Raw genomic sequence first — 23179 nt, forward strand, 5'->3', positions numbered from 1 at the left:
GAAGAGATGTTACTAAAATGACCACACAACAGATCTGTATTTAAAAAAGGAACATGACAATCAAGAAGAAAAAGAATTGGTTGTTATTGGCAGAGGGAGACATATATCATGTGTGAGTCCATATTCCAGTAAAATCAGCATAGATACTGTTGGTCAGCTTAAGACTGACACACAATTGGTCATGTAGTGATGAAGCAAGTGCTTACTCCATGCAATAATCTGATTGGTCCAGCAGGAGGCGCCTGGCAGTCCCTCTCACCTGTACCTGGTAGTCGGCCCACCTGTCCAACCTGCCCTGCACTGACTCCATTACTTAAGACACACCTCCACTGCTGCCCCAGCACTCCCTGACACAAGCCCCGCCCTGCTACAGCAGAGCAACCTGGATACACTCAACATGTCTTGTTCAAACAAGCCAGCTTTCTATCAACTCAGATAGGGAAGGGTAGTTAAGGGCAGAAAACTGGCAACTGGCATTCATCTGTCAAAACATTTTTGCTGCCATTTCCTTTCCCAAAGCCTGAGGAACTGAGGGGCAGGCTGGTTGTGGTGTGAGTCAGTGTCATCTTACATCCTGCAATCAGTTTGTGAGTGCTGGAGTCGCGGCAGTAAACTGGGGTGGCAACATTGAATGGACAGAATATGGGGTCAGATGAAGCCTACAACTTTGTCTTTAAGGGTGAGTACAGTTCTGCTTTCTTGAGTCGATCTGCAGGTACATCCCTAAAGTCTTTCAAAGGTGTTATTGTACAACGTTCCTTTGTCCTTCAAATTATACTTCCTTGTTTATTATTAACTTGGCAGTTTTTAGGAACAGGCATATGTGTGTCAACTGAATGTAATAGATTATTAGTAATAAACAGCTTAGTTTAACATACAGTACATAGTAATACACAGCTCAGACAACTAATAGCCTGAACTTATGTGTCTGTGTGTCAGCAGTTCTGTCACCTGTTTAGGTAAATATTGTGAGAAGGTATTTTGCAAGTCTTAAAACATATCAGGTGAGTTGCATTATTACAAAGTTGAGTGATACTACAATCACATTTCCAGTTCAGCACATTTTCCCTGGGTACGTATGCAGTAAGCATGCATGGTACAGCTTATTGTTGCAACCAGGATGTGTACTTTAATTCCTGCTTATCTGTTTCATTTCATGCACAACAACATTGTAACAGAGTGTCTGGTTTAAAGTAGTATATCTGTGCCAAACAACAAAGTACATCACTCAACCAACACATCCAGTGTGTAACAGTGTTTTCAGTGCATCTTCACTGAACTTGAACTCTGTTCTTTGAAAAGTTGCACCTTGCACTATTCACTCTAATTATTCAGCCCATAACTTACATGGCATAGTACTGATTTCTTATGTGTAGCTTGTTAAGGTTCCAGATGGGGAAGTGAGAAGTGAAAGTCACTCAGAAAGGTGATTTGGTTCAGGTACAGTGATCTGACATTTGGGTACAAACATGCTATGATGATGAAAGGCACTGCAGGGGAATGATGAAGCCAAAGTAACTGTGTCCAAAACATCAACAGCATCACTCACAAGTTCCTCTGCAACATTAGACATGTAGACGGCTGAGTCAATTTTATTCACACAGCCCAAAATCACACAAAATTCATCTAGAAAGGCTTTGGGGGCGGCCCAAGAGCTTAGTGGTTAAGGCTCATGCCACATTACAACATGTAATTGTTCAGTTCCACCTCGGGGGCTTTTTGCATATCACACCTCTTTCTCTCTCTCTCTCTCTCTCTCTCTCTCTCTCTCTCTCTCTCTCTCCCGCATTTCCTGTCTATCTGGACTGTAGGCAGAAATGGAGGGGCTTGTTGATTTGGTTAAGAAAAACTCCCCCCAAAACTGTAAAGGTATATTTGTTGTCTTGCTAGATAAGAAAACTCATCACCTCCAAAGCTCACTAATTAATACATCTCATTTGTATATCCATGCAAAGACTGAAGTGTAAAAACAACAACTTGTGGTTTTGTGTAAGGTTATTTGCAAGACTATTTCTCAGCCAGGTGCAGTGCATACTGGAGTCCCCGCTGGTTGTCTAGCAACCTCATGGTGACTGCAGGAAGTCACTGCTACCTCTTCATAAGGCTGTAAAATATTGAGCTCTTCCTTTAATGGAAAAAAGGCAGAAACCTCAAGAGCAGCAACAGAGGAGGAATCCCTCCTCTCGCCGGTGAATTGTGAATGTGTTCCCAAACTGATTGTTATCGCTGAGTAAACTCACTCCTAAAGCAGTGTGTGCTATAGTATCTTATGAGTATGTGCAGGTTCATTCCACCCAGCGATTCCAAGATAGCTCGAAAAAGAAACTTATCAGTAAAATCAAATTCTATGGTTTGCTTGGTATGTAAGCCTACACACTTCACACAGTACATGGGCACATTGTGGGAGAACACTGCAGGAGTCAGTTTATTTTATCTTAGAAATATTTTTTTAAGTAAGTATTGCTACTGGACTTTATAGTTTGCCAAAAACTGTATCACTGCATAAAACTAAGTTACTAGGTATTTAAAGTTAAGTTAAGTTAAGTTGTAGGATGTCATAATGAAACTTTGCTCTATTGAATATACCTCAAAGTTATTTTTAAGTTTCCATCAGGATTTCCACTGGGATTTCAGGGCTTCAGTAGTTACATTTCCACTCCTAAAGGTCATGAAAACACAAAAAACGAAAAGGTAATCCTCACAGCAACACATCAAGTTCTTCCCAGCTTCCTCAGGATCAACAAACCAGGCCGGCGCAGAGCTTGAAGGCCTCTTGTCCCGCATTGCCATAGAAACCATGGGTATTGTTTGCATAAGAAGTTACTTAGTGGTGGAGGAGAAGAGAGGGGAAAACAGGCATTCTCACCTCACCCATTGGAAAAAGAAGCAGTACAGTAGATCGCTGTGCCACTGCAGTAAACAATTACCTAAAACAAGCAAAAGTAGAGCAACTTGTAAAACATTGTTTGCAGGACCTTAGACTTCAGGTTAAACATACTGTTAGTGAAGAACAGGGGCCACCTTTCAGAGTGTACCTTTATGGGAATGCGCAGGTGTTCAGGAGAAAACGTGCCAGCATTTTTTATCTGTGACTAGTGAATAGTGAGCAAGTGATTTGTAAACTCCAGTTGAAGTTCATTCTTTGCCTTCGACACAGAGTTTGAGAAAATAATCACAAATCACAAGGTCCATTTTGTAGCTGATCTTAAGCTTTCAACCACATACTCTTCATAAGCAGATGGTTTACCCAGGTGATGTTTAAATTAGCATTTATTTGGAGCATTTTAAGGACATCATGTTCATGTTGGCTTGAAGTTCAAAGTTAATATCCAACTTTGGAAAACAAAAAAGTTACAAAGAAACGTCTCACTACAAGGTTCATTGGGTTCATTTAGTAACTGTCCTGGTACTTTAAATCATATCATATGATCATTAGCAGACTGAGATGGAAATTTGAACATCTACAGTTTCATGACATGGGTAACTCCATATGCTGATGAGGATCATGTGATATGACTGAAAGCCCCTAAACAGTTACTAAAATGGACCTTGTGGTGAGATTGTTTTCTCAACCAGCCAGCAGAAGAAGAAGTATTCAGGTGCTTTACTGAGGAACAAGTAACAATACCACAGTGAAATAAATGCTCCATTATAAGTTAAAACCCTCCATTCAAAATCTCACTAAAGCAAAAGTACATCAGTATTAGATGCTACATTTACTTTAAGTATATGAACTAAATGTACTCATTATGAACATGCTTCCATTCAGAGTTCTATATTTATCATATATATATATGATTGCTGGTTCATTAAAGTATTTTTGTTTTTAAATGTCAGTTTTTGTACAGAATTAATAAACATGATTTAATGTGTTAATTACCTTTATAAAGATGTTCGTACAGAGTCAGGGGAGCTGTTTCCCCCCTGCTTCCAGTCTTTATGCTAACCTGTGCTAACCTACTGCAGACTGTATGTTTAATGTACAAACGTGGGAGTCGTATCAATCTTCTCCTCTAACTCTCAGCAAGAAAGCAAATATTTCCTAGAATGCCAAAACTGTTCTTTCAACTTTCATCACACCCTAACTCCATAGCTACATAATTGCAGTGGAGATTTCACAAGAACTTGGATTGTCTCACAAGCTCACACACCTCAGCAGTAAGCTGTGACTGTGTCCTATCCAGTTGTGCAGAGATCCCAGTACTTTCCTGCCTGTGCCAATTAAGCCAAGCCTCTCTCTGAGTCAGCTTCTAACAACTGAAACCCAAACATTAGTCACTGAAATGTACAGAGGGGGTGTCTGTATTATTAATTGCCCTGTTTACCCAGTAGGTAGGTTCCTCTGACCAAGATAGAAGGAAGTAGCAGCTTAACTTGTTCCACCTGATTTGGAATCACCTTACACTCTAAGGGACTGTTTTATCTCCCAAAACAATGGCTCACTTGTGAGTGTTTTTTACTTCAATGGTTTTAAGTGTTCTAGAGGGGGTAGTGTGTCTTCAGAATGTCTATTGTAAAGTCCCTAAGTCTTCTGTCACCACATTTCTGCCCCAAGTGGTGAATGTTTTAATTCTGCCTGTGCTTTGCAGTGTATTCAGTGTATTTTAGAATTGGCATCTCACCAGTGCATGCTGGGATAGCCTACCACCCCTCAGTATCCTTGGTTATCTCCTTACCATTAAATAATGTGGTGTATTTTATTACTGTCATCCCATGTTGTTCCCCAGTGTTTTACTCAGCAGTATTTGCTCTTCATGTAAAAACGATAACTGATTTACCAACAAGGTGTGGTGCTGTTTTTAATATAGGACATCATATCCCTAAGTGTGTAATTAGCTCCAGACTTAGACAGTTAAGACTGAGGATGTATGGGGCAACCAAAAAAGACACACCTAGACTAAAGACTTCAATTAAAAAGGGCTGTAAAGGATGACGTGGATATTACAGTATTAGACTCTGTGAATAGGAGTTTTGTCTTCTTTATCCAAAAAATACTGGGTTTACTTTTGCAACGACCAGATCAAACCCTAAAAAACTGAACCTTAATTCTTGGGTTTATTTACTGTATTTTGTGTCCTCTGCAGTGGTTCTAATAGGAGAATCTGGTGTAGGAAAGAGCAATCTGCTCTCTCGCTTCACCAAAAACGAGTTCACCCATGACAGTCGCACAACCATAGGGGTGGAGTTCAGCACACGGACAGTGCAGCTCAGCGGCTTCACCATCAAGGCCCAGATCTGGGACACAGCCGGGCTGGAGCGATACCGGGCCATCACTTCTGCGTACGTGTCAAAACCCATCACAGCTTTTTTATAAATCCATTAGTATGTGTGCTCATTCTCTCTCTCTCTCTCTCTCTCTCTCACACGCACACACACACACACACACACACACACACACACACACACACACACACACACACACACACACACACACACACACACACACACAGAAACACAGAATGGCAGTGTGAATGTTCAAATGTTTTTGCATATCTGTATGTCTGAATATTGTTGCCCAAATTTGCAATGCTTTTCAGCTGATTTTCAAGGCATTCCTGCAGTTATTTTATGATTAAATATTAAATTTCTAGTCCATCCACATTTTGTTAAACTGTCTCAACTGTAACAGTTTACCCACAGAGAGGGGAAGTGACCTTGTTCCTTTCAGTCTAATTAGGGCATATGGGCATGTAAAGAGCCAGAGAGTCCCCTGTTTAAATTGCAACATGAATTGTGGATGTAGTATTTTATGATCTTACTCTCAGTAAAGAAATTGGCAACTGATCCAGGCAACCAGCGGACATGTTAATTAGTGAGCTTTAGAGGTGCTGGTGGCTGGATTTTACCTTTGGATAGAGAAGACACAGAGAAAGTAGAGACAGTTTTTTAAATCAACATTTCATGCTTGTTTTCTTGCTCCATAATTGTTGAGCAACCAGTATGTCAGCATCTTAAGGTGGTGCTGTTATCAGCCAAAACACACGCAAGGACAGGCACTGATCCTCAGTTTCCTCCCACATTACCTGAAAAACCAGCACATTCTCGTCTCCTGTCAGTTTCCAACTGGCACACTTATGCGCCAAAATCCAGTTGGTTAGGGCAGAGACCTTTGTTTGAACACTCAGCCCTCAGTGGGTCCCTGTTCTATCTGAGGGTGCTCCTGATTCAGTCTTTTTTTAATTAAACTAGAAGGATTACCAATGTGGAAAGTGGTTTTAAAACAATAGAACCATGTCAGTTTTATTTGAAAGACACGGAAAAATCTGAGGATATGCTATAACGCTGGCTTAGCTCTTTTCTGACAGCTTGGCTTTTTAAGTAATTACTTGCCGACTTATTCCACTATTCAAATTCTCACTCCCATGGAGTTTCTCATTTGTGCTGTAACAAGCAGCTAAAACCTATTAAAGTGGAATTAATTATGCTACTAGAGGACAGTAGCAGAAATGTAATTGTGATGAAAGTATTGATTGGTCCATGACTTCAGAGCAATCGTCAATCATTCAATTTTTTACAGTTGACAGCAGAACAATGCTTAAAGCGTCTCAAATCGATCGGGATCAAATGACCGTGTGCTGTGAAAGGGGTCACTCTTAGCAAGAACCCATAATCATCACCCGACTCTGCAGAGCTGCATGACATCTTTCAGCTCATCGTTTTGGTTTTTACGGCGCACAACTTTACTGTTTTGGTTCACTGTAGCTGCTCTCACATTGTCACAACAGCTAATAATGTACATATGCATGCTTGCTGCAGAACCAAATGGCAGGCCGACCAAAATAGCATCTAGCTGGAATGGAAGAGCCAGATATTTTCCTCAAATGACTTACGTTACACTCCAAAGTTGGAATGTGTAAAAAGGAAACTATTTGCTAACAAGTTCACCATTTCAACTCAAAATGCAACGATATGTAAATGTGTTTGCAGCTTTTTTCCACTGCCTCCAAGTGGCCAAATAATCTGTTATTACATTGTGTTTAGTGTGTGTATGCAGATTGTTAAGCTTCATTAAAGTATTTTCCTAAATGTCACATAAGGAGTAACTGTAAAGCCACTCTCCTCCGATCAGGTATTACAGAGGTGCTGTTGGAGCCCTGCTGGTCTATGACATCACCAAACACCTCACTTACGAGAGTGTGGAGCGCTGGCTGAAGGAGCTGTACGACCACGCTGACCCCCACATTGTGGTCATGCTGGTGGGCAATAAGACTGACCTGGAGTCAGAGAGATCTGTGCCCACTGAGGAGGCTCAAGGCTTTGCAGGTACAAAGAGCTGTGCTGAAAATCATTACATTGGATTTGTGTGCTCATTGTTCATAATTGGTTAATGGGAACTGGATTTATGATGATTGTAGAGAATGTAAATTAGTCTGATGTTTTGTGATTTGGGGAATGTAGCTTTAAAGTGACACCAGCAAGAAAATTATAAATAATATATTTAAAATAACTAACATAGCCTATTTGTCTTATTTGTATTATCTAGAAAAGAATGGTCTTTTGTTTCTGGAGACCTCTGCTTTGGAGTCAACTAATGTGGAGGCAGCATTCAACAATGTCCTAGCAGGTAACTTATTTTACTGTATTTTAACTTTTTTGCAGGATATATTCTTACCAATACAGTATGGTTGTTATAGTCTATTAACTGTGTGGGTGGACATATAAATGATGTGGGTTGGATACACGCGTTTTCCCACAAACATGCTGGGATAAGGCTCTACCCTGTGACCCTGAATTCAACCTCACATAGCCATACCTCCATCTCTTCAGCTCATGGAGGTTTAAAAAAGGCTAGGTCTAGAAAAGGCCAGGAAAATTTGACCTTTGATTTGATTGACTACTTTAGAAAGAAACCCCTCTGGTTGGTTTTTGGTTGGAAATGAACAATTTCACCTATTAATTTGTTTTGTGAAAGGTTCTTGTCAACTTTTTTGCATCATTAAACTCAAGAACTAGAGGCATATTTACTTGTTTTGGTGCTATAATACTTCTACTTTTGTCCTCTCAATGTCCTCTCTATTCTAGCATGCTGTAAATATATAATTTATATTAATTTTCTACCACAGAGATTCAAAGAAAGGTGAGCAGTAAGGAAGTGGTCCGTGGCTCCATCAGTGCTGTGTCCTTAAACTCCAGAGCAGAAAACACAGAGGAGCAGAAGCCTTGCTGCAGGAACATCTGATCACAAGGTCCTTAAGAAGCCCAGGGGCCTCAGGGTGGGCGACAGGTGAACTCCTCCTTCACCCACAACCCTGTGCTAAAGCTCGACGAGAGGCAGGCGACACGGCAACCATGGGTGCCAATATTAATGGTCCTCCTGGCTTAAGTGGCACTTTGAAATGACTGATTTACAGGTTTTACAAGCTACATGGTGGCTCGATGTATACAAAAGATGATTCATGTGAACGAATGAAGCTGGAGAACAACATCAATCTTTTAACAGTCCCTGCTGACTATTGAGCATAGGTCAAAAATAACACACTGTGTTACCTGTAAGATGATATATTTATAATCCATGCAGAGAATTGGAGTAACGTAGACGCACCATAGCATGTGTAATGTTTAAAACGTAAATGACACATTGGCTATTACTTTATGTACGGACTGTGGGTCTTGCTATCGCTGCTGTGTGTGTTCTCCGGCTGATGATCTAGGATGAGTCCGATTTCATTTCTTTGGAGAAATAAACGATTTATTGAGACGGTTGGCTTACTGCGTGTTTTTTATGTCTAATAACAAAAGACAGGCCCTTTTCACAGACGACATTTTGACATGTCAAAATAGAAAATCACAGGTGTAAATAATATAATGAATAATGGCTGAAATCAGTTTATAAGTTTCAAGGTTCTGGTATTGTGCATACTGGCTCACTGGAAACCCTGAAGAGAGCAAAGCCATTGTTAGTGTTTTCAGTAACACCTGTGCTCTTCCCTCAAAGTAGGGATAGATAGATAGATAGATAGATAGATAGATAGATAGATAGATAGATAGATAGATAGATAGATAGATAGATAGATAGATAGATAGATAGATAGATAGATACTTTATTTATCCCGAGGGAAATTCAAGTATATAGTCAAACTATCTGCAATGATGAAGGCCTATAGACTTTTCAAGTAATTATAAATTAGATTAGTAAGTTTTACCATCTCAGCAATGATTCAGTTCAAGTCAAATGCTAGTTTTCAATCACAATAACACACACACACACACACACACACACACTCCTAAACTGACAATTTCTGTGGTAAGCTCAACTTTCTGAGAAGCCCTCCATTATTTTATGAGTTAAAGTCAAGTTTTAAACCAGATTTGGCCAAGATCTATGTGCGAACCATGCCCTTCTCAAACTGTTTCACGTCAAAAGCTGCATCAGCGGTTCATAACCTTGTTCATAATGAGGTCTGAAAATTCTGGAGACTTCTACATTAAAAGAAATGAAGACGAAAAAGGTCCTGAGAAAAGAACAGCAATGAATTTTAGACGTACAGCAGCATCTCCGTCTGACAGAGTAGGTCAGGTGTGGGCAACCTTTTCAAGCATATCTTTATTTTGACTGTGCTGCAATAATTTACTGGCCTAATTAATGTTGGCTAAAGCAGGCAAGAATGATGATGCATGTAGTGAATGAGCGTGCAGGCCTCTTTAGAGGGCTGGGGAGATATGATAAAAATGTTTTTCCTTCCTGCTGCAAATTTAATAACAGTAAAACCCAAGCAGCTGTCAGTTTTATGGGAAATTAGTAGACTGCCTCATAAAAAAACAAGAGCTTAACCAATAACTGCCTTTTATCAAACACCGGATATCAGCTGGTCTTTGTTACCGACGGCTCCATGTCTGATATGATGAGGAGGTTCATCCCTGACCACAACAACATGGAGACTGTCTGTAAAACCTGCAGTGAAATCTCATTTAATGATGTGCTGAAACACTGACTCAATAAAGGCTGAAACATGTTTCAGGGACTTTCTGATTCTGGCAAGTATTAAATTTTTAATTACTGTTTATACTATGTATCATTATTCGCCCTTTGCTCTATAATAAATTATATAGATACTCAATAGGGTGCATTTATTTAAATCTCATGCATTTATATCCCACATTTCAGGATCAGTATCTTAGGTTCCAATATTAGCTTCTTACCCCTTTGTTTAAAGTAATAGATGTTCAATTTAAAATAGTTTTGTTTAAGATAGTAAGCTGGACTTGGTGAGATACTTTCTTAAAAGATGTGATGAAACTTGGATGTTTGTACATCTACAGCCAAATGTTTTGGATTGACCAGCAAATTCTCAAACCATAAAAACTAACTTTTAGCCACTTTTAGTATTCCTCTGAAAACTTTTGCGGAATTCAATGGATAGCTTTAAATCCTCTTTTCTCTGTATCTTTGTTGTGAATTCAATTATCATAGTAAAGTCTCCCAATAAAGTATTTGAAAAAGAATATTATTAATCTATTAATTGTATTATATTGTTAGCTACACATTGCAGGCAACAACTGTGACTTGGGGCAGCTGTGGCCCAGGAGGCTGAGTGGGGCGTCCACTAATCAGAAGGTTGGGGGTTCAGTCCCCAGCTCCTACATCAATATCCCTGTATCTTGTACCTTGAGATCCACTGAGCAGACCATAGAGTGTGTAATTCAAGTTGAACTACAGCTACTGTATGTGCCATAGACTGTGTCTACTGTAACTGTGGTTCAGCTTGAATTATTTGTCTCTATATAAGATGACAAAGAATCTGATAAAGCCTGAAATCCTCACATTTTAAAGGGAAGTGGAACAAATATTTAGGATCAATTAATCCAATCATTGCAGGTCTGCGTGTTTGTTTGTTGGATTTAGAAATTGATTTGGGAGGGGTGACGCTGTGGAAATGCTGTAAACATCGATCACAGATACAGAGCACTCAAAATTCTATAAATCAAAATTTAAGTGTATTTAACCATGTTTCTCTGAGACCCCAAATATAATGCATTTAGGCATCATCAGTCAAAATCATATTTATAAGAAATTCCTATAAGTATAGGATAAGTCCTTAGGTCAAGAGAGTAAAACAATGTGTACATTTTTTTAAACTGGGCCCAGGGTCTCCATGGACCCCAGACAGAAGCTTTGTATTCTCAGAATGGCTTCTTTAGTACTCCACATTATCTGCAGCCTAATGTGGGCTGAAGTGACACATTTCTGCTGTGAGATATTTGTGATAGCAATGTTTGCCAGCTGGGCTTTGCTGCTGCAAACTAACCTGAAGCTTGATTTCTTATTTTTTATTTATTTTATTTTTATTTTTTTTTACTTACTTTGCAAACAGGTGAATAGACAATACACCAAAAGACAATGTCAGAGGACAGACGGAAATCATAGATTAGTTAAATAAATTATACAAGGTAAGCTCTGATTGCTTTCTAATTTAACAGTATGAGGGTAGAGTAATGTTTTGTTTGATTTCACTTACAAATAAAAAAAAGATGGCTTTTAATTGGAAAATTAAGATTTGTGGATGTGGAATTTTGCAGGCAGAAGGATCAAATTGATGGTATAATACTGATTTCTTTACGCAGAGGGGTGAGACAACAAACAAACAATGTATTTTCATATAAAAGGGTAAAATCAGAAACTTCAAAAGCACAAATATCTATATAGGAATGGGGGACAAGTCCAAAATAAATGACATAAATCTTCTCCAGTTGACAAATTAGCACGTTACATCAATGTCCTTTTTATATCTTTGCAAAAATAATTTGGAGTGATGAATCATTTTAAAAGACACTTCCTTGACCTTATTTAAAATAAAATATCTATTTAGACACCATATTTTTCTCCGGTCCAGGTCTGGATAGATTATTCCAGTAGGAGACAACATTTGCAACAGAGACCACTTCTTTTTGGAATAAGGCACATATATATCTATATAGTTATTATTCTTTTTAGAGGAGAAACAGATTGGACCAGGATCCAGTGGTACTACAGTCAGTTCAGATATAACTAAGTTTCTAAGAAGCATTACAGCACCAGAAGCAATTAAAAAAAAAAAAAAAAAGCAAAGCATATTCCCTTTGGTGGTATCATATAGGAACACCATACTTGTCTTAAAAAAAAAAAAGAAAAAAAAAAATGACATTTACATACCACTAGAAATTATGAGCTGAGTAAATTCCTGAAGCTTGATATTACCTGTTGAGGCTTGGGGCCGCAGACGTCATCAACAGCGATCAAATCATGAACGACAGCGCAGCGGACCAATCACGGCAACACTCGTGACAGGTGTCGATCAGCTATTGACCAGTGGGAGTGAACAAGGGGGCGGGACAACAGAAAAAAAAAAAAAAAAAACTGACGTTACGTCGCAGCCTCGGTAATGGCAAATGACAGAGGTTGAGGAAGAGGAGGCGAAACTTTTTCAGTTACTAGTTGCTGTTAGGGGTTAGGTTTTTTTTTTTTCGGTCTACGCTTGATAACAACAGCAGTATTATATTCTTCCACTCCGGGCCGGTAAATTTAGCGTCCTCGTCGTCTGAGTGAGAACTGACCCCCTTTTTCCCCTCCTCGTTTGAGTCGTGAACGGTGGTCGGTCGGGTCTCGAAGTAGCTGAAATACACCAGAAGTTTGTTCGACTTCGAGTAAATACGTAGCAGCCGCCGAAGAGGAGTAGCTATGACTAACAGAGAAGACGAATATGACTATCTTTTTAAAGGTGAGTCGCTGTGTTTATCTTTTTATCTACGTTCATTTTATTTTATTGTTTTTTTTTTTTTTTTTTTAAGCTAGGTAGCTAATTTCCGACACCGAGCGTTTCACCTGTGAGCAAGTGTCATTTGATGCCGAGGTGTTGACCCTGCATGCCTAACAACAAGGTGTAAGACGACATTTATCAGACCTAAGAGACCAAAAAAAAAAAAAAAAAAGGCACCTGCTGCGAGTCGTACGCTAACTTTTTTTTTTTTTTTGACTGTTGTTAGTTGAGACACACGCTGCGGGGCATGGTGTTATTTGCCAAACCCCGGCCATATGATTGCAGCTTATGAGGACTTTTTATGAATCGCGTTGAAAGCAGCATCTGCGGTGGAGTCATCATCTTTTTCTCAGGCCGATGACGCAATCATCTTAGGATGCGGTGTTGATGGGGGGTCATAAAAATGTGACAGGGACCATAAAATCATTGCAGCCTCCGTGTAGACTTGCTTAGAGAAGAAAGCTCGGTCCATTATTTATTTTTTTAATTTTTTTTTACCTGAGGACTTCATTGTTTACTGGAAGAATCATCCATGTTTGTAGTTCTTACTGTATAGAGCTTTGCCACTTAGGCCAAACTATCACTTCTTCTGTTGATAACAGTTTTCACTTGCTCCTATTATTAAACCACCTTCTCTCTAATAATTAACAGTTGTCAATATGGTGTAACAAACATTTTAAAAGCCTTATATATATATATATATATATATATATATATATATCAGCAGGCTTTCCTTGTGACTGGATATTTTTAACAATATGCAAAAAACACTATCCCATAATGTGTCATCTGGTATAAAAGATACTGGGGGGCTGCTAACTCGTACAGACAGTAGTTCATAGTTGTACTTTAAGCATAAGCAAGGGGAAATTAAGTGCCCATGGTCTGTTCAAATATAGAACACTAAACAAGCATGTGCTGTCAAACTGGAAATACCTGCATGAAGTGTGTTTGTGTGCGTAGCCACAGAGAAGCTCTATCCCCCGAGCATAGAGATGATGAGATTCGCTTACTCCAGGATTAACAATGACATCTGGTGACCAAATAGCAAAGTTATCTGAATCAAGTGCAGCAGTGCAAGGACACTGATAAGGTATCGGCTGCCATTCAGTCTTTGGCTTAAACCAGGAAAGGGCTAGCGTTATTGTTACGGCTCTCTTTTGTTCCTACAGCCTCCTTTTGTCCCTCGCCGTTGGACAGCATGAGTCAAGTTGGGTGAGCTCTTAGTGAGTCACATAAACCTTTCCCTACTGATGGAGACATCAGCACAGGAAGTCATCCTGCTGTCCTGCTGAACTCTTTGTACAGCTCATTGTTATTTTAGTGATGTGCATGAGCCTCCAATCGTGGGTTTTTAAAAAAATAAACTTTTCAATCTCCTACGAACTGCTACACTTCTGTTCTTTCTCCCAAGACATCTCTTTTTTTGGATTAAAAGCACATTTCACTATTCCAACTGAGTGGATTATGTTAAAGCCATCTGTTTCTTTAAGTGGATAATGTTTTGATTCTCATTGATGCCTCTTGATGCCATACAGTCAGAGCAGAGGAGAAAGTAATTATCCTGCTTTAATAGAAGGTATCTCTTTTAGATTGCCAGCCGTAGCCAACATTATACGCTGCTTTAATTTCACATTTATGGTAATGAAATTGGACATGTGACTGTGATATTTTATAATATTTATATGGATTCAGGAGATGAGATATATCAATTTATTTCACTGAACTGGGCGCAGATTGTCAGTTTTTATTTAGTTTCATTCTTATTTCCTACATTCACACGGCCATAGGTTAGGCTACATTACTGGGTGCAGGATTGCATAATATAATAGAGAGGTGTCATATCTTCATCTTTTTAGCTGAAGAATGCAAACCCAACAATGGGTGAGTGAATGGGTGTGTAATGCAACTATGATAATACCTGTCTGATGGCAGAGGACCTGGTAATGGTTGCATAATGATTTTTGTCCTCCGCCCAAGATCTTTTGTGTCAGACAAAATGGAGAATGACAGTGTTACCTTTTTGGCATGTAAGGGAGCCACACTGTTAGGATTGTGTAGTCCCCCCCTTTTTCAAAGTATAAATTAACCAGCCCAGATTTTAATATGGACAGGTTTATACTAGTGTCTATGCAGTTTCTCTTTAGATTGAGCAGTATTGCTTAAATGCAAATGTAGACACAGTGTTCGGTTTGTTAATGCAATTTCAACATACCATAACAAGTTCCTATTTCCTAATAGCAGGGTGGTGTACGAGCGAGGTTGGTTCCCTTTGACAGATTGACTCACCTGATAATTGTGGAAGTAGTTTTCTGACATACACTCACTGTATTATATTTTAGGAGAGTATCCAGTAGAGGTGCCTCGTCATGGTTACACACGAAGCATTAAAGGTCTCGTGTGTAACATTCAGGAGGATTTGTTGGCAGAAATGGATTATAATATGCATAATTATGTTGTCGTTAAGTGTATAATCACCAAAGTAATAAATGTTTAATGTTTTATATGTGCTGCGGGTCGCCTTCCAACGAGGCCACCACGTTGGACCACCATGTTTGTACAGTAGCCTAGAATGGACATACCAAACACTGACTCTCAATAGGGCCGTTCATATATTTTGCGTCTCATGGCCACTGTAGCTTCTCCTTCACGCTTGGAAGACAGAGGGAATTTGTAGGAATTGTTAGGGGTGTTTGCTAGATTTGCTAGATTTTTACGCTTTGTTTGGGGAGTGTAAAATGGTGGTCCTATTAACTAAAGCAATCTGGAGGAAGGTTTAGATATAACTTAATGACCCACTGCATTTTGTGTTTGGCATTCACACAAACTTCAGCAGAGTCTTGGCTGAGATCAGAGTGAGTGCTCAACTTTAGTAGCAGATGTCTAAATGTTTTATTTTTTATTTTTTGCAGTGAATTTTTGGATTATATACAGCCTTTAAAACAGCAGGACAACTTATACAAATTGATTTGAGCATCTGTGTGGAATAATCTATGTCTTTATCTTGAGGATTTAAGAAAAAAAAAGAAAAGAAAAACGTATTTAACTTTTTAATTCCCTTCTGTCAAATAATATAATGACTGAAGTACATTTGATGGGTGAAATCTACAGCGAGTCACTGGTTTAACCTGGATTCATATGCTCAGTCTGCATCTATTTCCTGAAAAGAGCAGGTGGTTCTAATATTTTGTATACTCAGTGGGAGTCCCGTGAGTTTCTGCTCTACCTCGGCTGGGAGCCACACATGTGCGTCATTGGCGAGGCAGGCTTCCTAATAGAAATGAAAATCAAATTTAATTAAAAAAACTCAACCCATCTTGTTCAGTGTAACTTCCCTTTGGTTTAATGGACTGTAACACCAAAGGTATATCTTAAATTTTCATTTATTTTTTTACAGCTGCAGCACGAAGTATGCAAAACAAACACAAAACAACTATTTGTAGTCTATTCTCCATATGAATATTTAATTCTTGACAATTTTGTTTGCAGGTGATTGTCACACAGTGTGACTGTACTGACGACTTTCTCTTTCTTTGTCTAAAATCCCCCCTTTTTTTCTCCTGTAGTGGTGCTGATTGGAGATTCAGGTGTAGGGAAGAGTAACCTGCTGTCCCGCTTCACCCGGAATGAGTTCAACCTGGAGAGCAAGAGCACCATAGGGGTGGAGTTTGCCACGCGCAGTATCCAGGTAGAAGGCAAGACCGTCAAGGCTCAGATCTGGGACACAGCTGGACAGGAGCGATACCGTGCTATCACTTCTGCGTGAGTACAATATACTAATGTCCAGCATACATGCTGACACACACACAGGTCCATATGCACTGGTTAAAACAAGCATATTCTTGATATAGATACATTCTAGGCAAAGGAACTATAAAGGGCCTCTTTTGCTTCTTCATGCATGAGCATTCTGCAATTTTTTAGTACAAACGTATTCAGTCACATGAAGTTTGGCTGCATCATGAATGTCTTGGGTTGTAGTTTAAGGGTTATAAACATCCAGTCATTGCCATTCTCCATCCATGTATTGAATTTAGAATAAATCAATTACTGCCTTATCATTACTAAGATACCTAGAAAGAGATATTTAAAAGTGATTAAGGCTACAAAATGCACCTTTTTGCCTTGGGGCAGGAAGTGTTTTGTTAATCACAGCTTCTTCCTCATTTCCTCAACTTCCCGTACAAACCTTTGTCACTCTTTTTGAGTTCTACCTTGATGCAGCAGCCAACCCTAAGGCATTGGCATGTACTTTGTACAGCCCCCACGGCCATTGAGGTGGTCGTGCTTTTTTAATTAAAAAAGTAATGTCAATAAATGTTCAGTTATATTATGAGCTTTGTCTGCAGGCAAATATGTTCAGGCTTTACTGTTTTATTTCTGGTGTCTCTCAGTTTCTACCAATGTTGTTGATGAGACGTCCTTGTTCTTCAAAGCTGGCCAAGCCCATGTGACACACCCACAAATAATCCTGAAATCAACAGGCTGTGACAAGAAAAAGTTGTCTACTCCAATGAATATCATATTCACCTCCTCTCATGTTGCGCAGGTACTACCGTGGAGCAGTTGGAGCTCTTCTGGTTTATGACATTGCCAAGCACCTGACATATGAAAATGCTGAGCGCTGGCTGAAGGAGCTGCAGGACCACGCTGACAGCAACATAGTCATCATGCTAGTGGGCAACAAAAGTGATCTACGCCACCTTAGGGCTGTGCCCACAGACGAGGCCAAGGCCTTTGCAGGTATTGTCACTGTGATGGCACTGTATGTGTGTTGTGTGAACATATACAGTATCTAGCCGGTATAGGCCTGTGAGGCTGCTTTAATTAGGCCCCATAAGTACTTTATAACATATTATGTGTTGTGCAGACACTGGATTTAATCAATGCTTGTACAAGTATAACAAGATTCTTTTCAGTGTAGTTTGTACTGTTTATTTAAAACAGTCATTCCCACTAGGAACACCCATGATAGAAATGTTTGCACTGTGATACTGTAAAGCATTTTACATGAATGTGTCCACCAAATATCATATGCCCTTGGCTTGAATGTGTTTGAGTACATGTAAGAAAGTACAGCACAAGGTCAAAATAATTAATTAAACTTCCAATTATCTCTGCCGTCTTTCAAGGCTTTGTGTCAGAGCAGGTGTATTTTTTACAGTCAGCCTTGCAGTTCATATAATTATCAACCTTGTGTAAGAATGGTTGCACCTTGTGTTTACTCTTGACCTTGAGTTTGTTGGCCTGAGTCCTGAACAGTGTTGCACCTGCTTTGACTGGTAAATGACTCTTGATAGGACTGCGTGTAAGAAAGTCAGGTACACGACTACTGTTGATCCATGTTCGTGTAAAGAATGAATTTTTGTTGGCAGATAAATAACGTTCTTTTACTAGTTAGCGCTTTCTGTTGGTACTGATTTGGTTTTTTTTTATTCCACTGACCTTATTTATGATACCTGATTTACATAAAGGCCATGTGGTGGACACATCCATGCAAAGTGTATTATAATGCAAAGTGTAGGGTTCTCTTCGAAGAACACAACAGTGGACCAGTTTGATGTCTCACTTACGCTACGGTGTGACTGAATTATATACCTCACATATAATAGTAATGATTTTATACTACATTTTATTTTTAATCTCTTTTATACTTGCAATTGAATTGTGCTGTTTTTTCCGACCAATAGTCTAAAACTAAAACCTATTCAGTTTACTATAATGTTAAGATTAAGAAAAGCAGCAAATTCTCACATTTAAAAAGCTGGAAAAGCATAAAGTGCTCTTCATTTTCACTTGAATATTGACTTAAACTATTTTAATCGACTACCAATCATTGCAGGACGTAAAAGCACCAAATATTCGCTGGTTACATCTTCACAAATGTGAAATGTCTCTCGGTTGGGTGTTATTCTGTTGTTGGTCCAATTGAGTAAGCATCAAACAGTTTTTGACTTTTTGATGCTGGTTGAAAAGCACAGGTTTAAATGATCAAACTAAATGTGGCTGAATTCCATTTAACTGCCTCAGTTTCAGGGTCCTGGTATTTTTCTAGTTCACTGTCACGCTGTCATGACTTACTGGGACACATGAATTGATGAAGTTGGTTTTAATAGTAACATCTGAGCTTTTCCTACTATTACAAGTTAAAATATTTTCAGTGAAATGATTTTATTGAGTAAACAGTTAATTTATTATTTGAATATAATTCACAAGTTAATCATGCCTCAGTCTATACAGTTAAATTAGTAGCATAACCTTCTTAAATGGAGAATGTATGCCACAGCAGACCATATTCTTTGCTTACAAAGATTTTCTTTATCAGAATGTAAACCATTATATTTGTTATTCTGTATTTGTGAGTAACATTGCATTTCATCAGATTGTGAACCTACATTACTGAACAAACCAGTCAGCTGTCACACAACCCATTCAATTTTCTATAATTACCAAGCAGATCACAGTGGGCAATCAAACAGGGTGCGTTTGAAATTACTACATTTCTGGGGAGAACCCTGGAGTGAGTGCATTATGCAAAGAAATCAATCCCAGTGCCAGTACAGTCCAACAATACCATACAAATGTTAACTGAAAGTTTAAAATAATGTAGGCCTAAACATATTGTGGCATTATGTGCGTATGTGTTTTACAGAGAAGCATGGCTTGTCTTTCCTGGAGACATCAGCGTTAGACTCATCTAATGTGGAGCTGGCTTTCCAGACTATTCTCACAGGTGAGTTTCCCCGTTTGTGTTTATTTCTTGTCATTTTTTGTGTTTATATCAATTTAAAGAATCAAATTGCATTTTATCCTGAAAGGTACTAAAGTCTTAAGCTCACAAGCCGTCTAATGATATGCTTTATATATATTACATATTGATTAGTCTGAAAATTATACATTTCCATCCAGACTTTAATGGTTTACATAACACCTATCATCTGCCACTAGATGGCAGCAAAATCCATCTTATGAGTTCTCCTTGTTCATCACTCATGTGCAGTCTGTGGCAAGAATACCACCTGAATGCATTTTAAGGTCAAAAATATGGGTAATTGGCACATTAAAAGACTACTCAGCCAATCCACCACTTAGCCCATCAGCCAGCCCTGATGAGAGCCTCTATGAAGATGGTCAGTCGCCAGCAAACCATTAGGAATTTTTTTTTTGTGTGGTCACAAATCCACTTTGACCATTGTACCAGATCTGTTCAAGAAAGAAATACTGGTTCACCAATATCTTTCATAAATGCATATCTATGAGCAGTTTCCCCAGTAGGCAAATAGCCACGTTAACAAGTGCATGCGATGTTGGAGATTTGTAACATGGAGAAAAAAGCTATTGTTGTGACTGAGTCAACCCCTGGAGTGCCTAAAGGGACAATCCAACAGTGAGTGGTGCTTCCACTTCAATTGCTCCAGGGGCTATCATTCTGCAAGTATGTGCTACTTGCTGTTTGTATTCTGCTTCTGCTCCATGTTCAATTCCCAGACGCCTCTGCTTGAGCCGTTTGAGCCATTCTGCCCAAACCACAGCTTTATCAGTAATTTGTAATTCATAAAAAACTTCAAACCAACAAGCCCCATTGAGCTAACGTTGCTAATTGGCTCATTAAGGGAGGAGAAGAGAGGAAGTTAGCAGTGCATTAACACGCCGGTAAGAACTGAGCTTTAGACCCAGTGGAGCAGAGAATACATCATGTGTAGATATCAGCAGCAGACAAATCGTAGGTCAAAGAGTGTCATGCTGATGTATTATTGTCTTTACAGTCAAAGCAGCTGGTGCTGTGTAGGGTCTGTACAATGACTCATAGTTTCACCACCTGACGTGTCACGTCACAGTCAGCCAGGAGTCTTGTTTTGCTTTAGACCTTCTTGCTTCATAGGCAGTTTTTATTTTAGGGCTGTTTTGTTCCACATCTGGCTGTAGTTTAGAGTTAAAGCGGCAGTATGCAACAGTAAGAGGGGTGTTTGCACTAGTCCTGCTCTCCTCTGTCAAGTTGATCAACTGACCATCCCAGTGGCATTTAGGCAAATGGCATTTGGAAATGTATTGAAGTATTGAAGAGGCAAATGCTGATGACAAATAACTACTAACTAAAAAAAATCCTCACTGACTACAATATGCAATACTGAAAAAAATTTAATGCATATTGTAGCATTGGGGAATGCCTAAAATGAGACTTGGTACTGCCACATGACATAACGATGCCAGTTTAGGATGGAAAGAATCCCTTACTGCTGCCAGGAGTCTGGATAGAACAGTTGTTGTTCAGTTTTGCCATGCTGTTTGTCCTTATCACAATATGCCCCACTGTTGGCTGGATTTATAGGCATCTACACATAACTCATTCCCTTTCACCCTTCTCTCCATCACAGCCATCTACAACATCGTGTCACAGAGGCAGATGTCAGGGCGAAGCGACTCAGACTTCTCACCAGCCTCCAACGTAGTGCCCATCACAGTTGAGCCCACCCAAAACTCAGCCAATAAGGGTGTCTGCTGCCAGAACAACTGAGACCTTACCACTGACCTCCTCCTTCACCTCCAGGCAATTGGAGAAATAGCCAGATAGACAAACAGACACAGACAGGTGGACAGGCAAAAAAGAGAGACAGGTAGAAATAACCATTTCACATAAGGACACTTGTTCCAGGGTTGATTCGTCTATTGTCTGGTTAAGAAAACTTAATGCAGTATAAAGAGGGGGACCAGTGAAGGATGGATAGGAAAGAGGTTTAGATAAACAGACAGAGGGGTGTAGTGAGGGAGGATTAGTATCAATGGAAAAGAAAACAGGTGAAATGCACCGTACCCAGTGCATTAAGCTATGAAAGAGGTACATCATCAGAACTGATTCACAATCTAATGAAAAATGTAACACATTATAAGGTCCCTTTTGTATCTCATCATGATTTCTGTCTTTGCACACTGTCTCCTTTTGAAAGCTCTTTTTTACAAGCCAGTAAATGCTTTCCCTCAGTTTCCCACCACCAGGATATTGGGCAATAAAAATCCACATTTAAAAGACTGAGCTGTCACCCCTCTGTCACCACTGTCATTCCCATTTTCCATAAATGTATAATATTTAGAAAATAATGTCCCTTACAATATTTATTGAACACTAGATTAAGTTTTTGTTTGTCCAAAGGGTTTGCAATTTAACGCTAGTTGGTTTAGATTTTCCACACTGATTGTTTCACAGGAAAGGGAGCTTGCTTTTTGATGCTTTTGTTTTTTCCCCACAATCATATCTCTATGTGAAGCGTGTAAGGGCACCTACCCCCCACAAATGGAGGAGCAAGGGCCTCAAGTCATTTTTCCTAAATCCACATGCTGGAATTTGGTCTAAGTTGGTTGGTTCAAGTTGTGTTCCACCAGGCCACTCAGAGCAATAACATCCCTTCCTAACAGTGACATGTAATTTCTTTTTGATTGCTTTTGATCTTTGTTTGGAAGGCTTTCCTGCTCTGTGCACACTTGGTACTCTACAGATGAGTCATGCTCTTGCAAGCTTTGCACAGCATTAACTCTAAATGAGATGGGATCGCTGCATCACTAGTGAATGGGTTAACAGCCTCACATGTCAGTGGGATAGAAGTATTGGCTCTGCTTATGACTGTTTCACCCCTGCCCTGAACCTTTGGGTGCAGTGGGAGAGGTTAGGGAATTGGTGTAAATGCATGGACAACCCTGTGCTGCTGCTGCCTGCTAGCTGGGATAGATAGATGGATGGATGGATAATGTTTCAGGGGATGAGGTAGTGAGGGCACTCAGCCCTGCCCTGCTCCTGTGGTCTCTGATGTACCCGAGATGGCTTGTTTTACTGTAAGTGAAATCCTCCACTGCCTGCTCACCTACTCCTTTCTGTCTCTCTCTACACTGTATGTAACTGGAACAGGACTCTGCCTTCTGGGATCTCCCTGAGGTCTGCCCTCGCTCTCACTTGTCTTTATTTCCTGTCGAGGGGGCGGGGGTTGTATTCAGGAGCCAGGATTGGGTTTGTTAGTATCTAATAGTTTAATAGATCAGGAAAAGGAGAAAGGATGGTAGTGTTAGGAGGGGCTTAATTAAATCCAAAGGTTATGCACACAGATGGTGTTTATCCTGGTGATGTGTTTCCACATCAACACTGACTGTTGACTTCACAGGTCTTAAATTGGGTGGTGTAGGTTAGGGCTTTTTAACATTTATTCTAATATATGTATATTTGGACTGCATATGTATAAATAAATCTCATTTGTTATAGCCTGCCTCTTCTCATGTCTCTTTAACAATAATGGCGGAAAGTAACTGACTTCTTCTTCATTAGTGAATCTGGTTGAAAGCGTGATCATAGAATACTGATATTGCTGCATTATATTATTTAATTCTGAATGTCTACTAACTTAACACAAGATATTAGCTGTTCCTTTGATCCTTGGTATTCAAATATGAATAGTCATCAT

The 23179-nt window shown here is 39.4% G+C and overlaps 2 protein-coding genes across 2 annotated transcripts; both read left to right on the forward strand.

Annotated features, from left to right (window-relative positions):
• Positions 1 to 355: 355 nt before the first annotated feature.
• rab25b (RAB25, member RAS oncogene family b) lies at positions 356 to 8698 on the forward strand. Its single transcript, XM_051407050.1, has 5 exons — positions 356 to 679; positions 5085 to 5280; positions 7070 to 7263; positions 7484 to 7564; positions 8064 to 8698. Exons 1-5 carry the CDS (start codon positions 643 to 645, stop codon positions 8177 to 8179), a joined length of 624 nt encoding a protein of 207 aa, XP_051263010.1. The 5' UTR covers positions 356 to 642; the 3' UTR covers positions 8180 to 8698.
• Positions 8699 to 12335: 3637 nt separating this feature from the next.
• rab11al (RAB11a, member RAS oncogene family, like) lies at positions 12336 to 22979 on the forward strand. The gene is made up of 5 exons (XM_051405316.1): positions 12336 to 12695; positions 16301 to 16496; positions 17284 to 17477; positions 19387 to 19467; positions 21110 to 22979. Exons 1-5 carry the CDS (start codon positions 12656 to 12658, stop codon positions 21247 to 21249), a joined length of 651 nt encoding a protein of 216 aa, XP_051261276.1. The 5' UTR covers positions 12336 to 12655; the 3' UTR covers positions 21250 to 22979.
• The last annotated feature ends 200 nt before the right edge of the window (positions 22980 to 23179 follow it).

The sequence above is a fragment of the Dicentrarchus labrax genome, unplaced genomic scaffold, assembly GCF_905237075.1.
Source record: "Dicentrarchus labrax unplaced genomic scaffold, dlabrax2021, whole genome shotgun sequence".
Classification (NCBI taxonomy): domain Eukaryota; kingdom Metazoa; phylum Chordata; class Actinopteri; family Moronidae; genus Dicentrarchus; species Dicentrarchus labrax.